Below are 12,048 nucleotides of genomic sequence, written 5' to 3'. Positions count from 1 at the left end.
CATGGTCGCTGCATCGCAGCACTTCATATACAGATCCAAACTCAGTCGTACACATACATATAAGTGGTACAGTACATATCAAATTAATCAGTGCAGTCTCGTGAAGCTGCTTTGTCACATCACATTGAGACTTTAAGACACACATTTGAGCAACAAAGATGCAAAAAAAAGACACTTCGTGCAAGTCAAGTCACATGAGACCTCATGCATTGAGAAGGGATGTTTGATTGCTGCAATAGTGTATGAGGACACATCTGTTCAGGTAAAATCAGTGTCTGGCTCATCAAACCACTGGGAAGAAACAAATTCTGCAACATACTGTGCAGATGATATGGAGTACCATACCATAGTAATTACACTATTGACCTGGCCTTTTTTACATGAATGACTGCTCCCATACCATGGCAGGAAAATGGGTCACACAACATTACAGAGCCACTAGTACCCTTTATTACTGGAAACAATCACTCGGGCTGTAGAGTTCTTTAGGCTGGTGCCACATGTGCATGCCTGTTTGTTGAGAAGCAGCTTTCGCTCACACAAGCAAAAAATTTGTTTCGACACTACTGACCTTGATCCTCCATTTCAATGTACTTTGTACTATCAAGGCTATTCAAGATTGCTAGAACAACACAATGTCCAATGTAGGATTAATGATTTTGTACTAAAGGGTTCTAAGTGTTAACTTAGCAATGTTCTGCAGTTGCCTGCAGATTGTTACTTTCTTTTCAGAAAAGACAAGGTTATTTAGACTTCACCAGTTGTTTGGACTCATACTCAATGGAGACCATCTCTTGTGCTGCACTAGTTTTTAATGATAGTGCAACACATGTAACTGGGTCTGAAAATGAAAACCACGGTTTCCAATAACCCCATACTTATGCAACACTATTTGTGATAGGGAGCCATGTGATTCTCTAAATTCTTTCTACTCCATTCTCTTGTGTTTATCTCAAGTAAAGTATTGCGAGAAGCCTAGATGACCTCCAAAAATAAGATTTTAAACCTACCGGTAAATCTTTTTCTCGTAGTCCGTAGAGGATGCTGGGGACTCCGTAAGGACCATGGGGATAGACGGCCTCCGCAGGAGACATGGGCACTTTAAGAAAGAACTTTAGGTATGGGTGTGCACTGGCTCCTCACTCTATGCCCCTCCTCCAGACCTCAGTTAGAGAAACTGTGCCCAGAGGAGACGGACAGTACGAGGAAAGGATTTTTGTTTATCCAAGGGCAAGATTCATACCAGCCACACCATTCACACCGTATAACTTGTGATATACTAACCAGTTAACAGTATGAAAACAAAAAAGCATCAGTCCGAGACCGATGAAAACTATAACATAACCCTTTAGTAAGCAAAACTATATACAAGTCTTGCAGAAGTAGTCCGCACTTGGGACGGGCGCCCAGCATCCTCTACGGACTACGAGAAAAAGATTTACCGGTAGGTTTAAAATCTTATTTTCTCTAACGTCCCAGAGGATGCTGGGAACTCCGTAAGGACCATGGGGATTATACCAAAGCTCCCAAACGGGCGGGAGACTGCGGATGACTCTGCAGCACCGATTGAGCAAACATGAGGTCCTCCTCAGCCAGGGTATCAAACTTATAGAATTTTGCAAAGGTGTTTGAACCCGACCAAGCAGCAGCTCGGCACAGCTGTAGTGCCGAGACCCCTCGGGCAGCCGCCCAAGAAGAGCCCACCTTCCTAGTGGAATGGGCCTTGACCGATTTTGGTAACGGCAATCCAGCCGTAGAATGAGCCTGCTGAATCTTGTTACAGATCCAGCGAGCAATAGTCTGCTTTGAAGCAGGAGCGCCAACCTTGTTGGCTGCATACAGGACAAACAGTGCTTCTGTTTTTCTGACTCTAGCCGTTCTGGCCACGTAAATTTTCAAAGCCCTGACCACATCAAGGGACTCGGAATCCTCCAAGTCTCGCGTAGCCATAGGCACCACAATAGGTTGGTTCATATGAAAAGATGACACCACCTTAGGCAAAAATTGAGGACGGGTCTGCAATTCCACTCTATCCATATGGAAAACCAGATAGGGGCTTTTATGAGACAAAGCCGCCAATTCCGACACTTGCCTAGCCGAAGCCAAGGCTAACAACATGACCACCTTCCAAGTGAGATATTTTAACTCCACCGTTTGAAGTGGTTCAAACCAGTGCGACTTAAGGAAACTCAACACCACATTAAGGTCCCAAGGCGTCACCGGAGGTACAAAAGGAGGCTGAATATGCAGCACTCCCTTCACAAAAGTCTGTACTTCTGCGAGAGAAGCTCATTCCTTCTGAAAGAAAATGGATAAGGCCGAAATCTGAACCTTAATGGAGCCTAATTTTAGGCCCAAATTCACTCCAGTTTGTAGGAAGTGAAGGAAACGGCCCAGATGGAATTCTTCCGTAGGAGCATTCCTGGCCTCACACCAAGAAACATACTTTCGCCATATACGGTGATAATGTTTAGCTGTCACGTCCTTCCTAGCTTTTATCAGAGTAGGAATGACCTCATCCGGAATGCCCTTTTCCGCTAGGATCCGGCGTTCAACCGCCATGCCGTCAAACGCAGCCGCGGTAAGTCTTGGAACAGACAGGGCCCCTGTTGCAACAGGTCCTGCCTTAGAGGAAGAGGCCACGGATCTTCTGTGAGCATCTCCTGCAGATACGGATACCAGGCCCTTCGCGGCCAATCTGGAGCAATGGGAATTGTCTGTACTCCTCTTTTTCTTATTATTCTCAACACCTTTGGGATGAGAGGAAGAGGAGGAAACACCTAAACCGACTGGAACACCCACGGTGTCACTAGGGCGTCCACAGCTACCGCCTGAGGGTCTCTTGACCTGGCGCAATACCTCTGTAGCTTTCTGTTGAGGCGGGACGCCATCATGTCTATCTGGGGCAGTCCCCACTGACTTGCAATGTGCGCAAAGACTTCCTGATGAAGTCCCCACTCTCCTGGATGCAGGTCGTGCCTGCTGAGGAAGTCTGCTTCCCAGTTGTCCACTCCCGGAATGAACACTGCTGACAGTGCGCTTACATGATTTTCCGCCCACCGAAGAATCCTGGTGGCTTCCGCCATTGCCACTCTGCTCCTTGTGCCGCCTTGGCGGTTTACATGAGCCACTGCGGTGATGTTGTCTGACTGAATCAGAACTGGTAGGTCGCGAAGTAAGGTCTCCGCTTGACGAAGGGCGTTGTATATGGCCCTCAGCTCCAGGACGTTGATGTGAAGACAAGTTTCTTGACTTGTCCAAAGTCCTTGGAAGTTTCTTCCCTGTGTGACTGCTCCCCAACCTCGGAGGCTCGCGTCCGTGGTCACCAGAACCCAGTCCTGAATGCCGAACCTGCGGCCCTCTAGAAGGTGAGCACTCTGTAGCCACCACAGGAGAGATACCCGGCCCTGGGGGACAGGGTGATCAACTGATGAATCTGTAGATGTGACCCGGACCACTTGTCCAGTAGGTCCCATTGGAAGGTCCTCGCATGGAACCTGCCGAAGGGAATGGCCTCGTACGATGCCACCATCTTTCCCAGGACTCGAGTGTAGTGATGCACTGACACCTGTTTTGGCTTCAATAGGTTCCTGACTAGGGTCATGAGTACCTGAGCCTTTTCTATCGGAAGATAAACCCTTTTCTGGTCCGTATCCAGAATCATGCCCAAGAAGGTCAGACGAGTCGTAGGAACCAACTGCGACTTTGAGATATTGAGAATCCAGCCGTGTTGCTGTAACACTTTCAGTGAAAGTGACACGCTGCTCAGCAACTGCTCTCTTGATCTCGCTTTTATGAGATCGTCCAAGTACGGGATAATTGTGACACCCTGCTTGCGCAGGAGCACCATCATTTCCGTCATTACCTTGGTGAAAATCCTCGGGCCCGTGGAAAGCCCAAACGGCAACGTCTGAAATTGGTAATGACAATCCTGTACCGCAAATCTCAGGAACGCCTGATGAGGTGGATATATGGGAACATGAAGGTATGCATCCTTTATGTCCAGGGATACCATAAAATCCCCCCCTTCCAGGCTGGCGATGACCGCTCTGAGCGATTCCATTTTGAACTTGAACCTTTTCAAGTATAGGTTCAGGGATTTTAAATTTAAAATGGGTCTGACCGAACCGTCCGGTTTCGGGACTACAAACAGGGTTGAGTAATATCCCCTCCCTTGTTGAAGTAGGGGAACCTTGACCACCACCTGTTGAAGATACAATTTGTGAATTGCATTTAACACTAACTCCCTTTCTGGGGGAGAAGCCGGCAGGGCCGATTTGAAAAACTGGCGAGGCGGAACCTCTTCGAATTCCAGCTTGTAACCCTGAGAAACAATTTCTATTGCCCAGGGATCCACCTGTGAGTGAAACCAGATGTGGCTGAAAAGTCGAAGACGTGCCCTCACTGGGGCGGACTCCCTTAGCGGAGCCCCAGCGTCATGCGGTGGATTTTGTAGAGGCCGGGGAGGACTTCTGTTCCTGGAAACTAGCTGTGTTGTGCAGCTTTTTCCCTCTGCCCTTACCTCTGGCAAGAAAGGAAACACCTCGTACTTTCTTGTTTCTCTGTGACCGAAAGGACTGTATTTGATAATGTGGCGCTTTCTTAGGCTGTGAGGGAATATAAGGCAAAAAATTGGATTTACCAGCTGTAGCTGTGGAGACCAGGTCCGAGAGACCTTCCCCAAACAATTCCTCACCCTTGTAAGGTAAAACCTCCATATGCCTCTTTGAGTCGGCATCACCTGTCCATTGCCGGGTCCATAGGACTCGTCTAGCAGAAATCGACATAGCGTTGACTCTAGAACCCAGTAAACCAATGTCTCTTTGAGCATCTCTCATATATAAGACAGCATCTTTTATATGTCCTAGGGTCAATAAGATGGTATCCTTATCCAGGGTCTCAATCTCCGCTGATAAGGTATCTGTCCACGCTGCTACAGCGCTACAAACCCAAGCCGACGCAATAGCCGGTCTGAGTAAAGTACCAGAATGTATGTAAATGGACTTCAAAATAACCTCCTGCTTGCGATCAGCAGGATCCCTTAGGGTAGCCGTATCTTGGGATGGCAGCGCTACCTTTTTGGATAGGCGTGTCAACGCTTTGTCCACCCTAGGGGAGGATTCCCACCGTATCCTGTCCTTTGCCGGGAAAGGATACACCATAAGAATCCTTTTGGGAACCTGCAGTTTGTTGTCTGGAGATTCCCACGCTTTTTCACACACCTCGTTCAGCTCATGAGAAGGGGGAAAGGTTACCTCCGGTTTCTTTCCCTTATACATGTGTACCCTCGTGTCAGGGACAGGGGGTTTCTCTGTTATATGCAAAACATCTTTTATTGCAATAATCATATATCGAATACATTTAGCCAATTTTGGCTGTAACTTTGCATCATCGTAGTCGACACTGGAGTCAGAATCCGTGTCGGTATCAGTGTCTACTATTTGGGATAGTGGGCGCTTTTGAGACCCCGAAGGTCCCTGCGACATAGGGAAAGACATGGGTTGACTCCCTGGCTGTTCCCTAGCCTCAGCTTTGTCTAATCTTTTGTGCAATAAATTCACATTAGCACTTAAAACATTCCACATATCCATCCAGTCAGGTGTCGGCGTTGTCGACGGAGACACCACATTCATTTGCTCTACCTCCTCCCTAGGAGAGCCTTCTACCTCAGACATGTCGACACACGCGTACCAACACACCACACACACAGGGAATCCTCTTATCTGAAGACAGTTCCCCCACAAGGCCCTTTGGAGAGACAGAGAGAGAGAGTATGCCAGCTCACACCCAGCGCTAATGACCCAGGAAAAAACACACAATATGTTTACCCAGATAGCGCTGTAATTGTATATTGTGCCAATTATGTGCCCCCTCCCCTTCTTTAAAACCCTCTTTCACCGTGGATAAGCAGGGGAGAGTCCGGGGAGCTTCCTCTCAGCGCTGTGCTGTGGAGAAAATGGCGCTGGTGAGTGCTGAGGAAGAAGCTCTGCCCCCTCGGTGGCGGGCTTCTGTCCCGCTCAAATATCGAAAAACCTGGCTGGGGCTCTTAATATATACAGTGCCCAGCTGTATATATACACATTTGCCAGAAAAAGAGGTTTTATTGCTGCCCAGGGCGCCCCCCCTGCGCCCTGCACCCTTACAGTGACTGCCGTTTGTGTGTGCTGTGTGGGAGCAATGGCTTCTGCCGCCTCTGAAGTCTTCTTTCTTCTCATACTCACCCGGCTTCTATCTTCCGGCTCTGCGAGGAGGAGGACGGCGCGGCTCTGGGACGGATGGCGAGGGTGAGACCTGCGTACCGATCCCTCTGGAGCTAATGGTGTCCAGTAGCCTAAGAAACAGAGCCTAACATTAAAGCAGGTCTGTTTCTCTCCCCTCAGTCCCTCGATGCAGGGAGTCTGTTGCCAGCAGAGCTCCCTGAAAATAAAAAACCTAACAAATATACTTTCTTTCAGGAAACTCAGGAGAGCTCCATGTAATGCACCCAGTCTCCTCTGGGCACAGTAGTAAACTGAGGTCTGGAGGAGGGGCATAGAGGGAGGAGCCAGTGCACACCCATACCTAAAGTTCTTTCTTAAAGTGCCCATGTCTCCTGCGGAGCCAGTCTATCCCCATGGTCCTTACGGAGTCCCCAGCATCCTCTAGGACGTAAGTGAAACAATATTATTAACTACCTCACTAGTTTTGTACAGATACAAAGGAAATAAAATAAAATAAATAACACTACTACCACCAGTAGAGCCCCGATTTACCTTCATTGGTTCCAGTGTAGCTGAAAATGCATCTTGCAATGCACAGCAAGCCAATCTCCACATTTCCTCAGTGAAAACCGGTCCTGCGGTTACCAATACATATCTGAAAAAAAAAAAAAAAAAAAAAAACAGAACAGGACTTTGTTTAGACTCAGAAATCAAAACTTATAACAGCAGTTTGGAGATAATTATTCTTCTCAGTCTATTATTACAACTGTGCAAGGCAAATTATGACTTAAATAGTCAATATTTGTTTTTACCTGATACAGGAACAACCCACTCGAGAGATACTTTCAGTGGGCTCTGCCACACAAGATACCAGCAGCTTGAATAACTCTTTCAGCATTGTATTAATCATATTTTCATAGCCGATATCTATTAAAAAAAAAAAAAAAACACCCACAAAATCTGATAATAAATGTTGTGCTTGTAGTAACTATAACAAGCAATGTCCAATTTTAATCAAGAGAAATCAGATGGGGTTAAAAGTCTGGAGGTGCCCCAGGCTGCTCCCCTGCCCACTGGATTGTATTAACATGTAACATTGTTCTAATACTGCTTTAACAAAATAGAACATTGTTTTGCTATATATATTGTGCTTACATTTTGGATACTTTTCTTTGCATTTCTAATATTCTCTTCACCCTATATTATATCCCTGTTAACTTTGCTTAATAAAAAAATATTTAGACAATGTAAGTATGGAGGTGTGTCCTTTAAAAGCTCCAACCCAACCTCAGTAAATGTTCTCTGGCATAGCTACTAAATCCTTCCGTTCTTTTCATGCATGTTGGATTCAGATGAAGTTCTTACTAATCTGCTGGGCTATACTTAAACTATAGAAAGCACTTCCCAAAAGAAACAAACATGTAATATTGAAGAATTCTGGATACAATGAAGACACCTATGAACTATCCCAGTATGCCCATTGATGGAAGTGTCTTTGATACAGTATCTTAGTGGTAAATTAGCCACATATTTTACCAGGAGGGTTGGCCTTTTGACTTAAGAGTTTTTAAAGGATTCAAGAAGGGAAAATAGGACACATACAACTGTGTCACTAGACTAATGTTAACAAGAACAACCATTTAGCTTCAATAATGCAATGTTATACTGGTGCTAGCTAAGGGTCTTGACTAAGAGATCAACAAGTACCCAGAGACATGGTTACAAAAGAGTATTTTTTGGTACTCCCCAATATATCAATTTCTCTTACTTCATCTGGAGTATACTGCCAAACATGGGGTGTAGGAGGTTATGTAAAGAGCTGGCACATCAAACTACACTTGATTGATGCTAAGCCCTCTCCTCTACATCACATCAGCCCTAACAGAACCAATTGGAATTCAGCTTAAACTAAACAAAGCCGGTAGGAGAGCCTAATCAAATAAAATCAAATCGGAACCACAGTCAAACCAGTGAGTGCACAAGGGGTGTGAGTGCAGAGTCCCAAGAGGTGAGCTAACTTAATTGCTGAAGTGTGTATGTTTTTCTGCTTGCACCAACTTATGTCTATTTTCTAAATTCTGTAGTAGTTTTTACAACATACCTTTCATTCTAGTGCTGATCAATGTTTGGATGACACATTAAGAAAACCCCTTAGCTTGGAGGATCATGGTTTCAACAACCGAGCCATTAAAGTCAACAGGCTTAAGTCTGGATGAAAGAAGGGACTTTGACTACCTGGTTGACTTACCTAGGCTGCCAGGGCAAGTCCATTGACACCAGATTGAATGGTAAACTCTTTGTCTTGACCTTCTTCAGGATATGCAGAAAAAGATAAGCTAGACGGTACCACCTAGAATATATCATGGCACCCACTATAACTACATTAGGACCCCTGGTTCTTACCCCGTACAGCTGAACCCTGTGGTTTGGTGGAAAAACCATCAGGTCTGCCTCTGGCAGACCCCAGCACTCTATTGGCTGACCAAACACCTCTGGATTAACCCCCTCCCACCACCACCACCACAAATATTGCTGGAACATACCTCCCTGTCCAGTGAAAGATCTTGATCAACTCTGCCAGAGTCAAGGAACTTCAGGTTCCCCCTTGATGGGTTATTTACATCCTGGGACAAAAGTCCCTGTAGATGAAGACCCAACGTTACTGCTCACCAAACCTGGAGACTTGTATCCATTCTGACGATGGTCCATGTCCCCATGGAAAGAATCCATCCTTGCCTGAGGAGGATTCTGTTTAACTACTATAGAAGAGGACTTTGAGTTGGCAGAGATGGCAGGAATAGCTGGCTTGCTAGGATCTGCTCATGACCAGTGGGCCAGTAACTGCGTCTAAAAGGTCTACTAATGGAAGCGTGCAAATGGAGCTGCCTCAAAGCAAGAAACCATCCTCCCCAGCAAATGCATGCACTGAAGAACTGACAATTGAGTGCAATATATTTGTCCCAAGATGGGCAAATGTTGTCCTCTAGCAAATAGATGTGGAACTATCCGGTGTCAAAGAGACGATCCAGGAACTTGTGACTCTGTGATGACTAAGTGAGACTTAGAGTAATTTATTCTTCAGCCATGTGTCTCCAGGGTTTTATTGTCAGTTGGAGATGGGACTGGAGAAGTGCAGCCAACTTTGGTTTTATATTTTTTCAGGTATGGAATAACAGTCCCCTCCTTTCAACTGCATAAGCTCAACCAATCTTTGTAAAAATCCATGGAACCATTGCTGAATATAAGAGGTCAGAACTGAAAGAGAAATTAGTCTCACTCCATGGCACTGATCATGGAAAGGAGGGAATCTATCTGGGGACACAAGTGCACATTGAGAGATTTAAGGTACAGAATAGGACAGATGGTTAAATATGGTTTCTGAACCAGAAACAGATTGCAGTAAAACCTGAAAGGATTAGACAAATGGACCATCTACTTCTCAGCTTGTTTAAGCAAAGACACAGATATACCTCAGGATCCAACAAGACCTCAAAATACAAGGTTTGATGGATAAAAAAAATAAAAAAATCTTCAATGCATGGCCTACTAGAGGACAAAACATATATATACATGCAGGATCTTAAGGATCAGAGTGCCCCTGCCCTTCACCTTCCTCCACCAGTGAGCTAAGCTTATCGGACTCTACCTGGAAAGCCACTCACAAAGTGTTGTAGCCCTGGTGGGGATCACTATCTAGGAGGCTTGCTCTAACTAGCACTATGCTGTTTAGGGATGCCTGTCAACACTGGCTCGTTTTTACTGCTGAAAGTGTACATGTGCAGTGAAACTTTATACTTTGATTTCAATTTTATGCTTTATTTTTTGCATTTTACACTATTTATATTTCTCTAACGTCCTAAGTGGATGCTGGGGACTCCGTAAGGACCATGGGGAATAGCGGCTCCGCAGGAGACTGGGCACAAAAGTAAAGCTTTAGAACGACCTGGTGTGCACTGGCTCCTCCCCCTATGACCCTCCTCCAAGCCTCAGTTAGATTTTTGTGCCCGAACGAGAAGGGTGCACACTAGGTGGCTCTCCTGAGCTGCTTAGTGAAAAGTTTAGTTTTAGGTTTTTTATTTTCAGTGAGACCTGCTGGCAACAGGCTCACTGCATCGAGGGACTAAGGGGAGAAGAAGCGAACTCACCTGCGTGCAGAGTGGATTGGGCTTCTTAGGCTACTGGACATTAGCTCCAGAGGGACGATCACAGGCCCAGCCATGGATGGGTCCCAGAGCCGCGCCGCCGGCCCCCTTACAGAGCCAGAAGACAGAAGAGGTCCGGAAAATCGGCGGCAGAAGACGTCCTGTCTTCACCAAGGTAGCGCACAGCACTGCAGCTGTGCGCCATTGCTCCTCAGCACACTTCACACTTCGGTCACTGAGGGTGCAGGGCGCTAGGGGGGGGCGCCCTGAGCAGCAATAAAAACACCTTGGCTGGCGAAAATACATCACATATAGCCCCCAGGGCTATATGGATGAATTTTAACCCCTGCCAGAATCCATAAAAAAGCAGGAGAAAAGTCCGCGAAAAAGGGGCGGAGCCTATCTCCACAGCACACTGGCGCCATTTTCCCTCACAGCTCAGTTGGAGGGAAGCTCCCCTGGCTCTCCCCTGCAGTCACTACACTACAGAAAGGGTTAAAAAAGAGAGGGGGGCACTAATTAGGCGCAGTATTAACAATACAGCAGCTATAAGGGGAAAAACACTTATATAAGGTTATCCCTGTATATATATAGCGCTCTGGTGTGTGCTGGCAAACTCTCCCTCTGTCTCCCCAAAGGGCTAGTGGGGTCCTGTCCTCTATCAGAGCATTCCCTGTGTGTGTGCTGTGTGTCGGTACGTTTGTGTCGACATGTATGAGGAGAAAAATGATGTGGAGACGGAGCAGATTGCCTGTAATAGTGATGTCACCCCCTAGGGGGTCGACACCTGAGTGGATGAACTGTTGGAAGGAATTACGTGACAGTGTCAGCTCTGTATAAAAGACAGTGGTTGACATGACACATCCGGCTACTCAGCTTGTGCCTGTCCAGACGTCTCATAGGCCGTCAGGGGCTCTAAAGCGCCCGTTACCTCAGATGGCAGATATAGACGCCGACACGGATACTGACTCCAGTGTCGACGGTGAAGAGACAAATGTGACTTCCAGTAGGGCCACACGTTACATGATTGAGGCAATGAAAAATGTTTTACACATTTCTGATAATACGAGTACCACCAAAAAGGGGTATTATGTTCGGTGAGGAAAAACTACCTGTAGTTTTCCTGAATCTGAGAAATTAAATGAGGTGTGTGATGATGCGTGGGTTTCCCCCGATAAACAACTGATAATTTCTAAAATGTTATTGGCATTATATCCTTTCCCGCCAGAGGTTAGGGTGCGTTGGGAAACACCCCCTAGGGTGGATAAAGCGCTCACACGCTTGTAAGAACAAGGGCTCTACCCTCTCCTGAGATGGCCGCCCTTAAGGATCCTGCTGATAGAAAGCAGGAGGGTATCCTAAAATGTATTTACACACATACTGGTGTTATACTGCGACCAGCAATCGCCTCAGCCTGGATGTGCAGTGCTGGGTTGGCGTGGTCGGATTCCCTGACTGAAAATATTGATACCCTAGATAGGGACAGTATATTATTGCCTATAGAGCATTTGAAAGATGCATTTCTATATATGCGTGATGCACAGCAGAATATTTGCCGACTGGCATCAAGTCTAAGTGCGTTGTCCATTTCTACCAATAGAGGGTTATGGACACGACAGTGGTCAGGTGATGCGGATTCCAAACGGCATTTGGAAGTATTGCCTTATTAACGGGAGGAGTTATTTGGGGTCGGTCTTTCAGACCTG

At 46.2% G+C, this 12,048-nt stretch overlaps 1 protein-coding gene across 5 annotated transcripts in view; it reads right to left on the bottom strand.

Annotated features, from left to right (window-relative positions):
- ARFGEF3 (ARFGEF family member 3) overlaps window positions 1-12,048 on the bottom strand; it is a 366,510-nt gene that overhangs the window by 38,942 nt on the left and 315,520 nt on the right. For all 5 annotated transcript variants that reach the window (XM_063917418.1, XM_063917419.1, XM_063917421.1 and 2 more), the window contains 2 exons: window positions 7,013-7,127; window positions 6,753-6,855 (listed from right to left, as the gene is read on the bottom strand). In XM_063917418.1, the coding sequence (XP_063773488.1) occupies window positions 6,753-6,855; window positions 7,013-7,127 (218 nt within the window). The remainder of the gene's footprint in view (window positions 1-6,752; window positions 6,856-7,012; window positions 7,128-12,048) is intronic.

Source organism: Pseudophryne corroboree, chromosome 4 (genome assembly GCF_028390025.1).
Source record: "Pseudophryne corroboree isolate aPseCor3 chromosome 4, aPseCor3.hap2, whole genome shotgun sequence".
Taxonomy (NCBI): Eukaryota; Metazoa; Chordata; class Amphibia; order Anura; family Myobatrachidae; genus Pseudophryne; species Pseudophryne corroboree.
This window is presented reverse-complemented; position numbering and strand designations above follow the sequence as displayed.